This window comes from Monodelphis domestica, chromosome 8, assembly GCF_027887165.1.
Source record: "Monodelphis domestica isolate mMonDom1 chromosome 8, mMonDom1.pri, whole genome shotgun sequence".
In the NCBI taxonomy this organism is placed as follows: Eukaryota; Metazoa; Chordata; class Mammalia; order Didelphimorphia; family Didelphidae; genus Monodelphis; species Monodelphis domestica.
The window spans coordinates 17229436-17249787 of NC_077234.1; the positions used below are offsets into that span (position 1 = coordinate 17229436).

General features: G+C 42.6%; 1 protein-coding gene across 1 annotated transcript in view; it reads left to right on the forward strand.

Annotated features, from left to right (window-relative positions):
- The first annotated feature begins 1136 nt into the window (after positions 1-1136).
- The window catches only part of KCNAB1 (potassium voltage-gated channel subfamily A regulatory beta subunit 1), a 440657-nt gene continuing 421441 nt past the window's right edge, over positions 1137-20352 (forward strand). The window contains exon 1 of the mRNA XM_001363605.4: positions 1137-1625. Within this exon, the coding sequence (XP_001363642.1) occupies positions 1351-1625 (275 nt within the window). The 5' untranslated portion in view covers positions 1137-1350. The remainder of the gene's footprint in view (positions 1626-20352) is intronic.

A 20352-nucleotide genomic window follows, 5' to 3' on the forward strand; every position in this document is an offset into this window, starting at 1 on the left:
GCCAAATCTCCTTTTGCTTTAGGTGAAAAAAATTCCTCTACAATTCATTCAGATCATTTCTTTCCTCTAACAAATCAGTTTTCCAAAAAGTTGCTCTCTCCCTCCCCCCCTCTCCCCCTATTTTTCTTTCTCATCTCTCTCTTCTCTCATCTCTTTTTCTCCTTCCCCTCTCTTTCTCTCTTTCCTCTATTTTTCTCTCCCTCTCTTTTTCTTCTCTCTTTCATCTCTTTTTCTCTCTCTCCTCTCTCTTTTTCTCTTTCCTATCTCACCTCTCTCTATTTCTCATCCCCCTCTCTTTTTCTTTCTTCTCTCTTCCTTTCCTCTCTCTCTCTCTCTCTTTCTCTCTCTCTCTCTCTCTCTTTCTCTCTCTCTCTCTCTCTCTCTCTCTCTCTCTCTCTCTCTCTCTCTCTCTCTCTCTCTCTGTCATACACACACAGAGATCATTCATTTCTAATTTGTCCCCCTCCCACCAGTGCACTAACAGAGAAAATGCTTCCATTGAACAAGAACATGTAGACTTAAATTGAGCCTAAGTTGCTTAAATCCCTTAGGTCTCAGTTTCTCCAACTGTCAAATATAGATTCAGGCTCCCACTGTTACCAGTTTTGGGAGGGTCATGAATAAAGATGAAATGAGAATCTCATAATGAAATGAGAGCCCAGAGTGCACATAAACCTGTGACTGGCTTCACTGGCTTTTGGAAAACTCTATCTTCCAGATTAAATAAAAACCATTAAAGGCAGAATTCTGAGAATTTGTGAAAGCTATCAGCCACTGCTCCCCTAAATTACTGTATACTTCCTTTCCAATGATAAGTTAATTTGATAAATCACCAGAACACTTAGAAAATTGTCCCCAGATTCAGAGTAGACTGGGAGGTGGGTAGCCATGGGGAGGAGGTGGGGATACTTAATCATAATGACTTTATTCTGTTATAAAGTTAGTTATAAAACATGAGGATCAAAGATAATTGAGTCCCAGAACCGCTGATGATATGTATAAAAAGTTGTGGCCAGGATGGCAGCCAGGATAGCTTCTTGAAATAGATAACCTTGAACCAACTTGAAGATGATTAAATTAGAGTTTATTAAAAACAAATGATGTGGTCCAGTACATCACAGGTAAGCAGCTGCCACAGATAGAGCCATGAAAAGCTTACAGCTATCCTTTCATGCTGAGCCCCACAGACATGGATCTAATTACAGCTCTGTGGCCAGGAGAAGGTTATGGGGGAAGGAGGCTCTGAGGGGGGGTGGAGGGAGATAGGAGCAGAAAATCAATTCAAATTACTTTGATGACAGTGACTTAGAGCTTCCCTCTAGCAAGACAGACTCCACACCACTGTTAGCCATGCTGGCAGCCAGGACCGGGGCGGTGGGCGCTAAGATCTCTGAGGAGAGCACAAAGTTACGGAAACAATCTGTGCTTTCTGTGGGGAGCAAAGACAAATCTCCCAAGAGAGCCCCAGAAAATGTTACAGACAACCAGCTCAGTACCTCGGACCCGAGCCAGCTCAGGGCCCGGCGCTTGGCTCTACTGCGTGAACTGGAAATGAACTGGTACTTAAAAATATGGGACCTGTCATCTGAGCACACTGTCGCCCACACCACCGGGATGCCTCATAGGTAAGGTTCTTTTCATCTTCGCTATTTTCCCTCTTTGAAAGGCATTGAAAAAAGAAAGTTAAACCAACAAACCAACCAACCCAACTTGAAAAGTGTGACTAACTCAGATTGGTTAGTTTGTTTTCTTTCCATATCCGGATACCATCTTCTATGGGTTCTCCGGTAGATGGACACTTCGGACAAGGCAGAACCGGGGGGGGGGGGGCGGGGGGGGAGGCAGCAGGAACTTGTTGAAACCAACAAATAAGCCAATCTCTATCGTTCCCCTGGCAACCCTGGGGCCAGGGAGGGAGGAGATGCTCTAGAGCCCTCTATCCCGCTAAGATTTTGCTTTATTAGTAGCTGAAGAACTGAAAACACACATCTAGGACAGGAAATGATTAATTTAAATAAAATAAGCAATCCTTTTCTATCCCACCTCCTTTCGTCGTTTTGAGAACGTGGATGAGCAATGGAGGCGAGGATGAGGAAGAGGAGTTCTAAGGTTCCTTCCAGGGCTAATTCGGGGATCCAGGTACAGAAATCATTTGGTTCCCTGCGGCTGAGCTCCTGGTTGGGTCCTTTTTCGTGTCTGTAGCTGTACATTCCCCGGTACAAGCTGAGCTGACAAGTTGTAGAGTGGGTGGACTGTTGCTGATAACGTGGACCAGAGTAAACACAGGCTGCTGGTATGGCCCTAACCCTCTGCTGATTAAATTTCTGAACACGTTTGGAAGTCAGGAGAGAAAGTTGAATTTTTTAGATCATAGGTATTGCAGAGAAAATCCCTGCAGTATTCCTTTCAGCTCTTTTCCCAGCCTGCCTTCAAATAATTCAAGACAAGGCTGGTTTCACAAATCCCAAGTGCCATGGGGGCAAAGCACAGGAACAAAGCTTCAGAAATTCTGCCATCCAGATATATTTAGAAAATGCATTAGATGCTTCTGGTCTTAGGAATATAGAATCCGAGAATGAGAGCTAGAAGGGACCAAAAAGGTCTTTGATGTACTGAAAACTGAGGCTCATACTAATAAAGTGACTTGTCCAAGGTCACACACTAGATTGAGAGCTAGACTGGAACTGAGTTCAGGGATACTGAGGGACTTGCTCAAGGTTTGAACCCAGGGACTCTGACTACAGAGCCACTGTGTCCCAAGAATATTCATTTGGAACTAGAAGGGTCTTTAGAAGTCACAGTCTGGTCTGTATTCCTTATTCAATTCACAGGAAATGTTTATAGTATTAAAGATAATTTTCTGATGAAAATTATTTTAGAAATGACTTAGGACAGTCATTGTTTTCAATCACTTGCCTTAAGAATGCAGGATTTCCTTGGTGCATATACTCCCTTCCTCTACTGTTGCAAATTGCCAACTCCCTATGACTTAGGCAATGGGGTCTGGGAAGTACCATGGCCAGAGAAATTGCCAACTTAGTGGCCAACTGGTTTCTCGTAAGGTTATCAAAAATGGAGTCGAAATGAAATGTCCCACTGAAATTGGTAAAACACCCAAACTCTCTTTGAAAGAAGCAGCGCAATGAGTGCCAGCCCACGGTGAATTTTTTGTTGAAGTCATTTGCTACTGTGAAGGATGCTTAATATACAGAGATTAGATTCAACAAAACATTTATTAAGCCTTTGGTTTAGGCAAGCATCAGGCTAGGAGCTGGGGATTCAGAGACAAATAAATAGAGCTGTCTCTGCCACCAAATAGGTCATGCTAGGGGTGGGACATGACAGTAATCCTCTTTGAAAAATGAAGAGCCTGGGGTTAGCTTGGTGGCTTAGTAGATTGAGAACCAGGTCTAGAGACAGCAGGCTCTGGGTTCAAATCTGATCTCAGACACTTCCTAGCTGGGTGACCCTGGGCAAGTCACTTAAGTCCCATTGTCTAGCCCTTACCATTCTTCTGCCTTGGAACCAATATGTAGAATTGACTCTAAGATGGAAGATAAGTTTTTTTAAAGGAAAATGAAGGAGGAACAACTCAACACTTTGATGGAGGGGAGGGAAATGCCACATGCATACAAGTAGTTAGAAAGTATGTTCAGAGTAATATAAAGTTTCAAGTTAGGGAGGGTACCAACTCTTTAGGGACCTCAGGAAGGCAGTCTTGGAGAAGGGAGCACCTAGGCTATATTTTGAGGGAAGCTAGGCATTCCATGAGGTCCACCTTCAAGATTGGAGAGAGACTACCTGTAAGTAAAGCTATGGAGGAAGCAGATAGAATTCCAAGCACTGAGAACAGCGAGCCGGCTAACTTTACTGAAAAGGATGGTGCATGAGTCAGAGGAACTTGGAAAGATATCAATAACTTCAGTGAGAGTCAATGTGGAGGGGCCAGACTGGATTTTTATCATAAGACCACAAGCAGCTCTCAGAAATTTGGAAGTGGGAGAAGATCATCTTACCTGTGTTTTAGGTCTACTGATTTGGCAGCTATGTGGAGAGGGGGAGAGACCGCAGGTAGTGAGACCAGTTAGAAGGCTCTTACAAGATATTACAAGAAAGTTTATTTAGCAACCTAATGAAAAATGTTCTGATGAAAAAATTATTCAGTTGGAAACGTCAAAAAAATCGACCCGGGGAATTTCACCGTCTCCTAAGCATCGATGGAACAGCCTGATCTGGATTTGGTCCATTATCTAAAAAGACATATTTATGAAAATGAATGAGATAAAGCTTTTAGTGATTGTGGAGTCATCCATCGTAAGGCTTGTGATGGAGTTTGGACACTGGAAGCAAAAATGAAAGATAAGCAGAGGGGAAGCAATTTGCCCAGCTCTGGGGAGTTGACTTGAGGTTGGATGGTGCCATGCAGGGGCAGCTTCAGTGGGATTGTCATTGATGGGAACTGTACATTTAAGCCCCAATTCATAAATCCATTATGAAATGAGCAAGTTAAATGGAAGAGGAACCTCCAGTAAAGTCTCTCTCGATTAGATGTGCCTTTTGGGAATCCAGCATCCCCGTGACTAGACAAGTGCTGCCCCACTGGCCAAAGGGAGACAATTCTCCATGATATTGGCTTGACATGGCAGGTCCTGACAGATGGGAATGTTACCCACATCAGAAGAGTTTTAGAAGGAAAAAATATACATGTGTGTATATGTGTATATACACACATCTGCATATTGATAAGTATATATATGCATCTCTCTCTATTTGTATCCAAATATAGATCCGCAGGTTGTATTTATACCCATGCAGCGTTCTGTTTCTTTCTCTCTATCCCTTCTGTGGCTTCTTCTTTTTAAAGGTTCTTTGTGCAATGAGAAGTCTAATTCAGTGTGACCCAGAATCAATGGGGCATCTATCTATGCCTACATGGATGGAAATTGGTTTTGATTTTTGACTGGACTGGGTTAGGACCTTTCAATGCCAATTCAAATGGGTACCTTCTCTGTTACTTATAGTGGCCCGGGGGCACTGATTTAGCCAGGGGCATCCGCCAGTTTGTGTCAGAGGTAGAACTTCAATCAGGTCTTCCGAACTCCCGAGGGTTGGCAATTATGCCACCCCAGCCATGCCCACACACACACACACAGTACCAACACATACATACATTTCCTTCTGTTGTCTGGCTCCTTTTTCTTCTTCATTTAATAAGGAAATTCAGATTAAATTTGGTCTAGAATGAATGACTTCCAGAGCTCTTTCGAAAGGGCAGTGTTAGTCATCTTTGATCCTCGGTGACTTTGCGTCACTCTTGCTTAGAGTGGGGGAGAACAGCAAATACCTTGACTCTCTCCCACTACAATACTTTAACGCAGAATTACTTCCTTTTCATTGGAAACTGACAAATATTTATTAGGAAAACCCCTTCATTGCACTTTATGTTGCTCAGAAAATCAGATAATCCGTTTTTTTAGGCAGATAACTAGAATGGTGGGAAAGAGGCCTGGACTTAGACTTAGGATGACCTGAGTTCAAATTCAGCCTCAGACTCTCATTGGTTGTATGACCCTGTGTGACCTAACCTTCAATTTCCTCATCCTTAAAATGGGAATAATAATAGTACCAATTCTCCATGTTGTCATGACACATAATGAAGTCATATTTGTTAAGTCCTTTGCAAACCTTAATGTGCTACATTAAGTATTAGCTCTTATTATTATAAATGATATCACTGATGCACATATAATCTACTATTATTACTAATAAAATATTTGAGCCAATTAAAGTAGGGATGAAAGGGTGGCTTGGCTTGTACTCTGTGCATCTGCGACAATCTGGTCACTTTGGGGGATGTGACAGCAGAAACACTTCTTCTTAAGCCCAGGATCATGGAGCTGCTCTGACTGAGAGAGGAGGTGTCAGAGAGGAAAAAGGCAAGAGAAGACAGATGTCAGGATGCCTGGACTCGAGCCCCTGCTCTCTCATTCACCGGCATCTTTCTGGCCAACATCTCGTGATGTTCTGGACAGCCTAGGTCTGCAGTAGGTAGGATGTAGCATGGTCATGGCACCCTTCAATGGGCTGTCATATGGAAGAAGGATAAAATTTGTTCTGTTGGACCTCAAAGACCCATTTGGAGCAACAGATAGAAATGCTAGAGAGCTTTCTGATGGACGTAAGGTTTACTTACATAGGACAGGGTTGAGCTACAAAGTTGGACATCTCCATCCGAGTGGCTTAGAGCCAACTTAAACTCAACATGCCCCAAACAGGCCAATGGAAGCCGTTGCAAATAAAGTGACTAAATGTCCACACCCTTTGACCAGAGATGCCATGACTAATGGTATATCCCAAAGAAGTCATTGAAAATAAGAAGGTCCCCACATATCCCTAAATGATGACTGTGGCATTTTTTTTTGGTGGTGGCCAAGAACTAGAATGGATTAGGGAATGGCTAAGCAAGTACATGAATGTAATGGAATATTACAGTGCTATAAGAAAAGACAAAGAGAATGAATTCAGAGGAAAGTGGAAAGACTTCATAAACTGAAGCAAAGCCAAACAAACACAGCCTTGAACACAGCACATACATACACACACAGAGTTTACAACAATGTAAGTTGAAAGAACAACAACCTCAAAATGATAGAAAAGATGAAATTTTAAGAAACAAGCTGGGAGTCTAAGAAGAGACATGAAAAGATGCCTCTCACACTTATTTGTAGTGGTTTGTATGAGAGGTAAGGTTCAAGGGCAGGAAACATTGCATTGAGTTTTTTTTTTAAGGTATTGATGTTTTTATTTTTATTTTTAATTTTTTCTAAATTTTATTTTATTGATTAATTAGGAAAATTTTTTCCATGGTTACATGATTCCTGTTCTTTCCCTCCCCTTTTCCCATCCTCTTCCTATAGCCAACCTGCAGGTATTGATAGTTTTTTTAAACCCTTACCTTCCATCTTGGAATCAATATGAAGTATTGGTTCTAAGGCAGAAGAGTGGTATGGGCTAGGCAATGGGGGTCAAGTGACTTGCCCAGGGTCACACAACTGGGAAGTGTCTGAGGCCAGATTTGAACCCAGGACCTCCCATCTCTAGGCCTGGCTCTCAATCTACTGTGCCACCCTGTTCCCCCCTTTTTTAAAAAACCTTTGTTATAAAGGATGACTCTCTGGGAGGGGGAAGGCAATACTGGGGCAAATTTATGCGAAAACAGAAACTATCAGTACAATCCATTTAAAAACATTAAAAATAAGTGCTTATTGAATTGAAGCAAATTAAGAAGTCAGAGAGTGGATGGGCCCCTGTTGGGTGTGCTGTAGAGGGAAAGTTAAGTGTTAGTTGCACTACATGGTCCATCCCATGTTACTCCCATGCAAATATGAAAGGGTGTCATTTGGCATCCCTGAATCTCAGCTTCCTCATCCCAGGTAAGCTCTTTGATCTCTACCAGCTCTAACATTCTGTGGTTCAGTGGTAAGAGGTCTGTCTTTGGATCTTCAGTTAATTGGGGAGGGGGGTGGGATTAAAGGAGAGAGAGACACAGTGACAGAGAAAGAGACAGAGAGACAAAGACAGAGACAGAGAGAGACAGAGAGAGAGAGAGAGAGAGACAGAGAGAGAGAGAGAAAGAGAGAGAGAGAGAGAGAGAGAGAGAGAGAGAGAGAGAGAGAGAGGGAGAAAGGGAGACAGACCCATGGAGAAATAGAGAGAGAAGGAGAGAAAGAGGGGGAGACAGATAGGGAGAGAGAGACAGGGACAGAGAGAGAGAGAGAGAGAGAGAGAGAGAGAGAGAGAGAGAGAGAGAGAGAGAGAGAGAGACAGAGACAGAGAGAGAGAGAGACAGAGAGACAGAGAGAGAGAGAGAGAGAGACAGAGAGACAGAGGGAGAGAGACAGAGAGGCAGAGTAAAGAACAGGAAAATAACAGGAGTGCTCCAGAAACCAACTACTCCCTTGGGGAGACTAAATTCAAATCTTTTACAGCAGATTAATTCCAGTTCATCTGCTTTGAGAGATTTGAGGATTATTTCAGGCCATGCTTCAGTAATATCCTGTATTTCTCATTGAGGCTCTTATTAGATGATTGAAAGAAAGCATTAGGAAGAGAGCTGGGTTATTATTTCCAGGGTCTTGAAAGCCTGGTTATTTTTAAGGAAATAATACCTGGAAGCTCAGTGGTCTGGTTTACTGCTTATTTAACAGAGAGGTAGGGACTCCAATGGAATCTCTGCTCTTTTTCTCAATCTTTGTCTGCTCAGTGAAACAATCTATTCACCTTATTTTTTCCTCACCAATAGTAGGACCATTTGTTTCACTATATAACCTTGCACACAGTAGGCCCCTAATGATTATTTGTTCAATTGAGTTGATTTCATATCTCATAAATCTAGATCTAAGAGAGACCTCAGAGGTCATCTAGGCTGATCCTCTTATTTTACAAACGGAGGCTTAGGGAAGCTAATAAACTTGCACATTTGGTTTGATCCGTAGCTATCAACAACATTCATGCTCTTTTTGTTGTTATTGTTGTTGCCTCTTGTAAAAATCAGGCCATTGTGGTGATAGACAGAGTTTCTAGGAATGTAAAGATAGGATAATTCTACTGTATTCTTTCCTAGTCAGACAATATCCAGAGCAGAAGCACAAAACTGGAATTGAAGTTGACCTCACCACACACCTTATTTTACACATTTGTTAACACCCAGAGATCTGCCCAAAGTTACACATGTAATAAATATCAGGGGCAGGATTTGAACTTGGGTCCTCTGACTCCAGAACCAGTTCCTTCCCCACTCTCTCCCCTTTTGATATCCTCAGTCATGGGTACCATCTTTTAGAAAGAGCATTGATCGGGTTGGTCCAGCAGAAGATATCCAGTGCAGTGAGATGCCCTGAGCCGATGTCATAGGAAGCTCCATTGAAGGAACTGAAGATACTCATCTTGGAGAGGAGAAGATTCAGGGGGAACATGAAACTGTCTGTAAGGACTTAAAGGGCTGACATGCAGAAGAAGGGTTAGGTGTATGAAAGCTGAAAAGAGGCAAGTTCTCACTTGGTGTAAGAAATGGGATAATCTAGCTCAAGGAGCTCATTTCCCCTTCAATGGATGTCTTTAAGGCAAGGGTAGATGATCATGTGTTGGGTAGATAGCAGAGAAAATACTTGTTGTTGATTGATCACATTCCTCATGCAGCAGCCTTTCCTTCTCTCTTAGACCCCCTCATTTTCCCTAAGGCTCTAGGCTGGTGCCATCTTTCTTTATCCTTCCAGGTGTCACCACTGTGGATTTTATGTAGTCATCTCCTCCCTCTCCCCAAATAGAATGTGAGATCATTGAGAGCATCATTTGTTTTGGTGATGGTTGTTTTGACCATTTATGCCCAGCATATAGCCCCAGTCTGTGCATATATTAGGTGCTCAATAAAACTTCTTGGCTTGAATTGAAAAATGGATTTCTTTCTTCCTGGAAAATGTTCTGCTTCTTCTTGGGTCAATTATTCTGCTGGTTTTTGAGAACCTTTAAGGTTCTAATTCATATGAAGCTTGTAATTCTAAGAAATCATGAGTTGAACAACTGTCTTCATATGGAAATGGTTCTGTGGCATCCGTATGCTCATGTCTTGTTCCTTGGTATTCTGGATATTCATTCATTTATTCCTTTGTTTATTTATACATTCATTAATTCATTCATTTACTTCTATATGTATGTTTGCCTTGTCTCTAACAAGACTAGACATTCCTCAAGAGAAGGGACCAGTTCTTTCCTTGAAAAAAATAATTGTTAAGTTTTTTAAGACATTGACTACCTTAGGTAGAGCCCATCTTCTTTAAAAGACTTTTAAAATTAATTTTTCCAAGGAAAGAACTGTTTTTTCTCTTTTTCCATCCCTTCAAAACAAAACAAAAAATCAAAACCCTTAAAGCACATAGACAGAGCCAAGAATTCATTGTTGTTCTTTCATCATTTCAGTTGTGTTTGACTCTTCATGGCCCCATTTGGGGTTTTCTTGGCAAAGATACTGGAGTGCTTTGACATTTCTTTCTCCAGTTTATTTGACAGATGAGGAAACTGAGGCCAGTAGGGTTAAATGACTTGCCTGGGATCACACAGCTAGTAAATGTCTGAGGCCAGATTTGAACTCAGGAAGATGAGTTTTTCTGACTGTAGTCCAGCACGCTATCCACTGAGCCATCTAGCTGATCCTACAGTCAAGAATTTGCTAATTCCCCCCAATATGGTTCATTCTGCACTTTGAGTCTAATGCCTGTGTGTCAGGACATGGGTAGTAACGACCTCTCATCCTCTGGGCTCCACCACTGTCCTCACAGAGAGGGAATGACAACAGGCATCAAGAGCACCTAGATTTACATTTGGTTCCATGAACATGACTCTCTTTGTCATGTACATAGTTGGCACAGTAGATAGAACACTGAACGTAGATTCAGGAAGATCTGAGTTCACAAGTGGGCTTAGAAACTTAAAAAACTGTATTAGGGTAGCTCAGTGGCTCAGGGGGTTGAGGGGATAGACCTGGAGACTGGATGTCCCAGGTTCAAATTTGGATTCAGACACTTCCTAGCTGTGTGACCCTGGGCAAGTCACTTACTCTCTCTAGCCTTAATTCACTGGAGAAGGAAATGGCAGTATTTTTGCCACGAAAATCCATTGGCCAATATTAGTGTACTGTGGTCCATGGGGTCAGGAAGAGTCAGACATGACTGAACAACATCACCTGGCATAGGGAACTAACATGTCAGGAGCCCTGATTGTTGGATTGGGAAAGAGAATTCACAGTAGCTCTGACATCTCTTTTGTGAGTTAAATGACCCTCAAAACTAACTTTTCTCATAGAAGCTGTGGTCATACAGACACTCCCTCCCTCCTTCCCTCCCTTCCTCCCCCACCAGAATAAAGTTTCAGAAAATATTTGCCTGCTGAGGTAGATGAGTTCCAGTTTTGTGATCATCTTCAAGAAGGAAACTGAGCCTCAGAAATCATCAGTGGGCTCAAGCCCTGCCAATTCACAGAGTGGAAATATCAGAGCTGACATTTGAACACAAGTCTCTCAGCAGTAGGGTTAATGCTCAGAGAATCCATTTCAGAGTGGAGGCCCTCTGAGAACAGGAACTCTTCTTCTTTTGTCTTTTATGCCTCTCACTGTATATTTGGGGGGATGGGGTGGAGATGGAACTTGTGATTTTACCAATGTGAGAATTCCCAGGAAGGAAACTTCCCTTTACCAATGCTGATCACCATCTGTTTTATAACTGAGCCTCTTAGAGAGTTGCCTGGGGCATTGGGAGGGAGGGGGTGACTTCCCTGGGTTCACAGAGAGAACCTGCTTCAGAGGTAAGACTTGACTCTTCCTCTTTTGCCTCCAAGGCTAGCTGCCAACAACTCCACACCACTGATGGCCTGGCAAGCAGCAAGAGCATCAGATGGGTTGAACTGAATGGCCTCATGACTCTCTGTTGCTGACTCAAGGCTAGTCTACAGTCAACTCAGGCTTCCCAACTCTGGTGCCATTTTTCTTTTTTCTTTGTGGCTTCCCAAGTCTTTCCCATCCTTCTGGGCATATTCCATTGGTCTGTAGTGATCAGAAATGAATATGATATCTTCTTGGTAGGAGCCTTTCCCCAATCTATCAAGGCCATCATCAATTGGACTCCTGGCTTCTACAGGAGAGTTAGCACTCTTGCCCAACGCTGAGTGACCCACAAATGGGACAGCCTGGTTCTTTCTTTGCCTGTCTAGAATCATGAGGATATTAATAGAATCCACTGTCAAATCTCCTCCCCTCTGTTCCCTGGACTGAATTTCTCTCTGGTTGTGAGATATGCTGATTCTGGCGGGGACCGAAGAGGCATCCACTCCTATGGGAGTCCCCGACTCTCTGCTAATGAGACAGAGAACAGGAGAAGAGCACTCCTCGAGAGGGAATGATTGATCCTGGCTTGGAGATCAAGAACCCATATGGGTACACCTGACTGGGGCGGAGAGGGTGTAAAGAGCCACCTGGAAAGGAACTTGGTTTGGGTTTGTTAGTTTATTCAAACAAAACAAAACAGATGGGAGCTAGGGAGAGCTCAGGGTTCCTAATATGGGAGGGTCAGTGCTAGATAACTGAGTTCAGTGACTTCCATAAGAGCAGAGAAAAGAGCAGTTTAAACCTCAGTTTGAGAATAGATGTGAGGAGTCCTAGAACAAAATGGGCTTTTTTTTTTGTCTCCAGGGATTGGAAACCAGATTTGGAATGAATTAATCATTAAATTGACAAACATTTTTTAAGCACCTACGACTGACAGACATTGTACTTTGTTATTGGCCATATAAAGACAACAGTGAGATTGTCCCTGTTTTTGGTCAGAGGTCTTGGGTTCAAATCTCAGCTATACTGTTTACTGGACATTTATCAAGTAACCTAAAAACTCTCTGGACATTGGTTTCTTCATAAGAAAAAATTGATGGGGACGAACTGGGTCAGGGGGTGTCCAACTGGAATAGAAATGGGGGCCTTTAAACTGTATCTAAGGATCCTTGAGGACTGCATTTTATCTTAGAAAGTGAACATGATTCTATTTCATTTTTATTTCTTTTGCTAAATATTTCCCAATTACAACACACAGCCTGCAGCCTGGATTTGAGGCTTCTGGTAGATGATCTCTGGGTTCCTTTGTAGTTCCAAATCCTGCTAATGAGCTGATGAGCTGCAAGAGAATTAACTGGGCTTTGCTTTTGGGTGAAATGAATAGGAAAGAAGAGTGACCTCCAGGTCAGGGCTAGATGAGAAGTCAGATGATTGAAATGGAGGGGTGAAAGGGATAGTGTCTGGATCATACTGATTAATACTTTAAATGGGGGCCAAGCTCACAGAATAATGTCAGATGCTGGGCATCAGCCCCAGGGCTCAGGTGGCAATGGGAGGGGACATATTGGGGATGGCTGAGACTCAACCTGGGCAAACCAAGTGTCAGGTGATCAAGGGGCAGGTTTTAGAGGAGTCAAGAGGAGGAAGGTTAGACAATTGGACATCTGGAGTCGGGGAATGCCAGTGATTAGCAATCAGCAATTGTTGGGCACTGGGATTCGTAGTCTCCCATCACATTTGATACATTTATGACCTTGGGCAAGCCACTCAACATTTTGAGCCACAGTTTACTCACGTGAAAAGAAGGGATGGTCTACCCAACCTCTGAGTTCCCTTCCATCCATGTCTAGCTTTATCATCCTCTGATCCTCCAGTTTAATGATCATCATGAGCAGATGACTCATAGATTGATAGATCTAGCCACTATTTCTTCCACTGGCTTCAGTTGTCTATTGGATATGCCAAATTAGATAGCAAACTCATTGTATCTGAAAATCAATATTTTCTCCCCAAACTCTTCCCTCTGCTAAACTCCCTCATTTCTGTGTGGGGCATCATGATTTTTATGGTTATCTTGAATTTCTCATTCTCCATCACCTTCTACATCCAATAAGTTGACCAATTTTGTTCTTATCTTCTCAACACTCCCTTCTTTCCTCTCCTACAATGAATGCCCTCATCCCCGCTCATCTAAGTTATTTAAGTCACTTCCTAATTTGTCTCCTTTTTTTGTCTCTTCCCATCACGATCAATCCTCAGCATAGATGCAAAGTAGGTTTCCTATATAGATTTGACCATGCTACTCCATTGCTCAATCACCTCCCACGGCTCCCTTTTCCCTCTAGGATAAAATACAGATTTCCCTGTCGGACTTTTTTTCTTTTTTGGGGGGGGGCTTTATTTAATTAGTTAATTTAGAATATTTTTCCATGGTTACAAGATTCATGTTCTTTCCCTTCCTTCCTCTCCACTTCCCATACTGATGTGCAATTCCACTGGGTTTTACATGTGTCATTGGTCAAGACCTACTTCCATATTATTGATATTTGCACTAGGGTGATCCTTTAGAGACTACATCCCCAATCATATCCCCATTGACCCATGTGGATTAAGCAGTTGTTTTTCTTCTGTGTTTCTATTTCCCCTGTCAGACTTTTAAAGCCAGAGCAACTCTTATTAGTTTTTCTAGACCAGTTATGCATTGTTCTCCTTTCTTGACTATATTTCAGTATTAGTCTACTTGCTAATGAAGTCCTCTCCATGACTCTCTTTCCACCTTCTGTCTTCATGCAGGCTGTCCCCCCATGCCTGGAATCCTTTCCATCTTCATGTCCACTTCCAAGAATTCCTGTTGTCTTTCAGATTTTAGCTTGAGAGCCACCTTTTCTGATCCCTCTAGTTTCTCATACTCCCTCTGCCATTTTTTTCTGTTTACTTTATTAAAATTTGAATTTACTCAGATCTACATACAGATTAGTTCCCTCAGCAGAATGTCAGTTTTGAGGACTGGCATGTTTAATTTTTGTCTCTGTTGCCTTAGCCCCAGCCATAGAGCTTAGCACACAGTAGGCATTTAATAAATGAATAACATTTTTTGAACCCAAATAGGATCATGGTTCTCAAGCTGAAAGATATTCAAAAGGCCATCTCACCCAACCTTCCTATTTTACAGATTAGGAAACTAAGGCCCTGGGAGGTCCCCCTGAGTTTCAAGGGTAGGAAGCATCATATTCTATATCCAGAATTCTTTCTCCAGGACTAAACTGCAGTCCAGATCCAGTAAGAACCTTTCTAGGATTTCCTTACTCTGCAGCCCAGTGTTTCTGTATTTCACCAAGACTATCCATGTGGGGAGAAGAAATTCAAAGGAAAAAGCTAGAAATCTTTGAGGCGTGGTCTTTGGAAAAGAAAGGCCTTCCTCTCCCTCCTCCCCTAACTCCGGAATCCCTCATCCCCTGGGGAGGTAGGTGTAAGGATCACCTTAGTAAACACTGGACACATTATTTGGCCAAGGAACCTTCAGTTCCAGGCTGACTCTTAACTCATAGATAGCCTTCTCTGTGACCTTCCCCAATCTGGTCCCGAATCCTTAAGCCACCTTTTCCATGTTTATCAATTCAACCACTGAAAGTCAGTTTTTCCATCTCAGACTTTGACTTTCTACTCACCCTTATCCTTCTCGGTCTACCCAATCAGAGCTACTTAAACTCTTCCTCAATCTTAGAATCAATCATGAGGTCAATGAGTTAGACCCAAAGACTCCTGAGACCTTCTTGAGTTCCTTCCTCGTCCCCAGCCTTGCCTCGGTTTCCCAGGTGGTACTTGTGTTCCACCACCCCACCCCACCCTGGTCTGACAGCTTGATGTCCTATTACCCTAATTGTTCAACAATGGCTTCATGTGGGATGGAACAAAAAGCCTTGTGGGAGTCATGAGATTCTGTCTGTCCTGCCTTCTTATTTGTGGGCTCTGTCACTCCAGCAAAGAGGAAATTCAATGGGCTCAGGACACTTCATTCTCCATAGAGCTGTGCTAGTGCTGAATGCTTCTGCAGGTCTTTAGACCATGGCATAGAGCTGGAAGGGACCCTGGAGGTCACCTGGTCTGCTCCCCTCATTTGATGGAGGATGAAAACTCTTCTTGGTTGCTTAGTGGCTGCTTAAACAATTGTGGTCTAGTGTGGTTTCATGACAAGAAACTCAGACTTTTCAAATGAGCAGGGGTCGTGCTGTTTTATTTTTTAAAAAATAATGGGCGTGAAATTTGACTTTTCCACTCTTGGGAGGAGGCAGCCTGATTTCTCTAAGATTTCTTCCAAAGAATTGAAAGCTTTTGTCTTCATATCACCTCTTCATTCCCTCTTCCTCCCCCAGAGAGCCATCTCTCAGAATAAAGAATAAAAAATGAAGAAGGAATAAAGAAACAAAATTTTACAAAACTAACCAATATCAAGAAACCCTGAACCCTATGCAGTGTTCCACACCCGTGGTCTCCCGCTTACATAAAAGAAAAGTGGAGAGATGCCTTTTTTTTTTTAAACCCTCACCTTCCATCTTGGCTCCAAGGCAGAAGAGTGGTGAGGGCTAGGCAATGGGGGTTAAGTGACTTGCCCAGGGTCACACAGCTGGGAAGTGTCTGAGGCCACATTTGAACCTAGGACCTCCTGTCTCTAGGTCTGACTCTCAATCCACTGAGCCACCCATCTGCCCCCTTCATGTTTCTTTTTGAGGGTCAAGCTTGATCATTACAATTTCATATCATTTAGTACTGGTTACCCTGTCATTGGGTCTGTTCCTTAGATCCCCATTTTAAAACTCTTTCCTCTTACCAAGAAACAAATGTTGAATGATGTCTACCCCAACTCAACTCTAAGCACTTGGAAAGTGACCTCAACCTTTTTTTTTTTTTAAACCCTTACCTTCTGCCTTAGAATCAATACTATGTATTGGTTCTAAAGCAGAAGAGTAAGTGACTTGCCCAGGGTCACACAGCTAGTAAGTGTCTGAGGCTAGATATGAACCCAGGACCTTCTATCTTTAGGTTTCCAACTCTGCTTTACCAGCTGATACCTGGGTATTTCAAGTCCCCCTCCCCCCAACTAGACCTGGATTGAAACTGCTTAGGGTAGGTGACCAAAGAAGAACCAACCTACCTCCTTTGATGTTGGAAGACCACTGTAGACTCCAATGTGGTAGACTCTCCCCCTCCCCCTTCTAGCTCTTTGCCCGCCATATGAACCAAGCAGAAACAAAACAAGGTTCTTTAATCTCTCCTTCTCTGCTGCTTAGAGCTTAGAGAGGAGAGCAAAAATTTAATTTGTATTTAATTTTATTTTTTATTGTAAACCTGACAAGCACCAGCCAACGAACATTTCCATACAAAGAAAATAAGAGAGGACTGTATATGGGTAAAGTATACATAAAGTCTATCATGGTAGCACCACCATTAATTACCTTGACAATGGCTTTTTTCCAGTCTTGTAGTCCTATTAAGTCTCACAACGGAGGCTCTTTTGGAGAGCTGGGTGCGAAGGCATGAAATGTCGGCCCAAAATAATGTGCTGTATTTCCATGGCAATTTCAGTTAGGCACATTGAGCATTACCAGTTGTCAGCAAATCATTCGAGCTGATGGAGAAAAATTCCAAGGCTCACAGAAATCGAGGTGTTACGTACCATGGCTGGCTCGCTGCAACTCTCTCCATTCCTGGATTAATTTTCTTCTGGGCATGCACAATAATAATGGTTTTTTGTTATTGTTTTTTTTTCTGGAGTTTAAGCTTATGTTTGAGCTTACTATTGTGATATCTGATTTAGGATCCCAAGGCAACATCAGCTTCTTAAAGGTGATCCTTAGTGACCTACTCTATTATTTATTTATTTGTTTGTTTTTACATTTATTATTTTAAATTTTAATTTCAATTTTAAATTAAATCAAATTTATTTTTGTACATAAAAATAAAAATTAATTTTATTTTATTTATTTTTATACATAAAATAAAAATAATTTAATTTTAATTTTAGTTTTTAGTTTACTTAAAAAATTTTTAACCTGTACCTTCTGTCTTAGAATCAATACTAGCCATTGGTTTCAAGGCAGAAGAGTGGTAAGGGCTAGGCAATGGGAGTTAAGGGACTTTCCTAGGGCCACCCAGCTAGGAAGTATCCAAGACCCGATTGGAATCCAGGACCTCTTTCTCTGGGCCTGGCTTTCAAACCACTGAGCCACCTAGCTGTCCCCTCTGTAGTCTTTTTAAAACAAAGTTTGAGGAGAGATAGAAACAATTGAATAAAGGGTTGGAAAGGTGAAACATTTAGGATTTCCTCTAATACACAGATAGCTTGAGGTTCCATTCATCTTCCCCCACCCCCTGCTCATCCCTCACTCCAAACTTCATTCCTATCTTAAGCTGCTGAAATTTTTCTGCCTAGTTTTAGTTTCTAGGGCTCATTTGGCCAGGACTCCTAGCCAGAGTTGTAACTAGGATGGGGTATTGGAGACTTTGTCCTACAGCGCCAAAATCAAAGGGCACAACAGAAATTACATTCCATTAGTCAAATCAGGAACAGGCTTTTATTAGGCACCTAATCTGTGCAAGGCACTATGCTAAGAGCCAGAGATACAAAGAAAAGGAAAGAGTCCCTGCTCTCAAGGTGCTCCCAACCTGATGGGAGAAACAACATGGAAACCACCATGTACAAACAAGACATACGAGATAAATTGGAGAGAATCTCAGAGGGAAGACACTAGCATTAAGAGGGATTGGGGAAAACTTCAGGATCAACCGAGCTTCGTATTTATTTAGCAAGAATAATTAGCTAAAAGATGAAAATGCTTTCCCTCTATCCTTCCTTCACCCAGGGACCATTCCCAGGTAGCACCTGCCCTGTCTGTTCTGGTCTGGCTTCTTTCTCCCGTCTCTACCATTCTCCTCTTTGCCCCCAGCAGCAGTTGCATGGTTTTAGATGCCTTGGTCCAAGGAGGGCTGTTGTTCTGGGGCCACCCCAAATGGAATTTCCATTACAACTTGATTTGAGGGTACATTTCAAACTGTCCACCTAGGACACATTTTATGAAGGTCACTGGATGTTTGAAAATTGTTGATTAAACCTCTTTTCATAGTGTGATTCCAGGCAACACAGCAACCTTATATTCTCGACTACTTCTTCCCCCATTCTCATGGCTCTGTTTTGAACAGAAGGTGCAGAAACCTGTGGATTGATGACCAATTAGGCTTGACATGGGAGAGTAATATGCTCAATATGCTAGCTCTTGGAATTACAATCACTATTCAATTATTTATCCATTCCTTCATTCACTGAAAAGTGGTTATTATTATTTAGTAGATGCCAGACACTGAGATTACTAAGAAAAAACGGGTGAAAGAGACCTTGCCCCTGCCCTCAAGCAGCTTCTATGCTGCTGGGGTGAGGATGGGGTTAGATACCACGTAAATGGAGGTGCTCTACAGAGAGCACATACACAAAGCGATTTGGAGGTAGGATTAGAAATGGGGGGATATAGAAGGCTCTAGGAGTTGGCACTTGAGCTAAGGCTGGTGGGAAGCTAGGAATTCTACAAGATGGAGAGGAGTTAGAAATGGATTCCAGGTATAGCAGGACAGCTCAGGAAGCTAGGAATTCTACAAGGTAGAAAAGAGGTGGGAATGGATTCCAGGTATGGGGAGACAGCCTATTCGAAGGGAGGAAGGCAAAGATGAGGATCCTCCATGGAGAAGAGCAAGAAGGCCAGCTTGATTGGGTCATCAATGGAGTGTGTGATGGAGAATAATGCACGACAGACTTGGGAAGTCCAGCTAGAGGAGCTGAAGGGCTTCTATCCTTGCTCCTTTTGCTTTATCCAAGAACCATCTGGGGTTTGTTTTGAGAGACTCTCTGGCTTGGGTTTCAGAGCTGCTGCTATCAATGCAGGGTCTCTTTTCCATGACAGCATCCCCAGATGCTGCAAACCCAGGACTGTGGTTTCCTTGGTGAGAGATCTGGCACATGATGGATTGCTTTGGGAAGGAAAACTCCTGCTAACCTGTAGCAAGCAGCTGCTCATGAGGTTGGAAGTCCTGGTCCAGAGCTGGTGATGGTGATGCTCTGAGAATGGTTGCCACAGACTTCCATTGGCTGTCAGGGCACAAAGGGATGATATGAGAGAGGGATTGGGAATAGGGGAGGAGAGGGGAAGGAGAGAACAGTAGCTTCTTTACTATGATGGTCTGTCAACAATCTTAAGCACTTTTTAAACAATGGCAGATATTCAACGAACACATGACAATTAAAAACATTCTTCCCTGTTTGTTAACATGTACCCATATGGCAAAAAAACCCCTTCCCTTCCATCTCAGAATCAGGACTGTGTATTGGTTCTAAGGCAGAAGAGTGGTAAGGGCTAGGCAATGGGGATCAAGTGACTTGCCCAGGGTCACACAGCTAGAAAGTGTCTAAGGCCGGATTTGAACCCAGGACCTCTGATTTTTAGGTCTTTCCATAAGGTATTCTTAAAGTCAAACCACTGACATCACTATCACTTGAGACCCATCAACTTCATGGACCCCTTCCACCTCCACTTTGGACAGGCAGTCTCGGTAGTTAGGGACCTCTTCTCAGAATCCCATTCTTTGATGATTTAAAAAAAATACATGGAATGACAAAGGAAATGAAAACATACCAAAACTTGTCTGAGGATGCCAGGTTTGGGACCCGTGAAATAAATTCTGTTTATAAGTATTGGAAAGTGATTAAATGACATATTTTAAAAAATTCAAAATTGTTAAGTTCAATAGGTGGTGCAGTAGGGAGAGCTTTGCGCCTGGAGTCAAGGAGTTCAGGTCTCAGATTTACTGCTTGTATTTAGAGTCCCCCTTCTCCCAGCTGCCATCCTGTCCACTTCCTTACCCCTCTTATGTCTGAGTCAAACCACAAAGCAGAGGAAAGATGCTTCCATTTCCCCTGGTCTCTGGTATCAGAT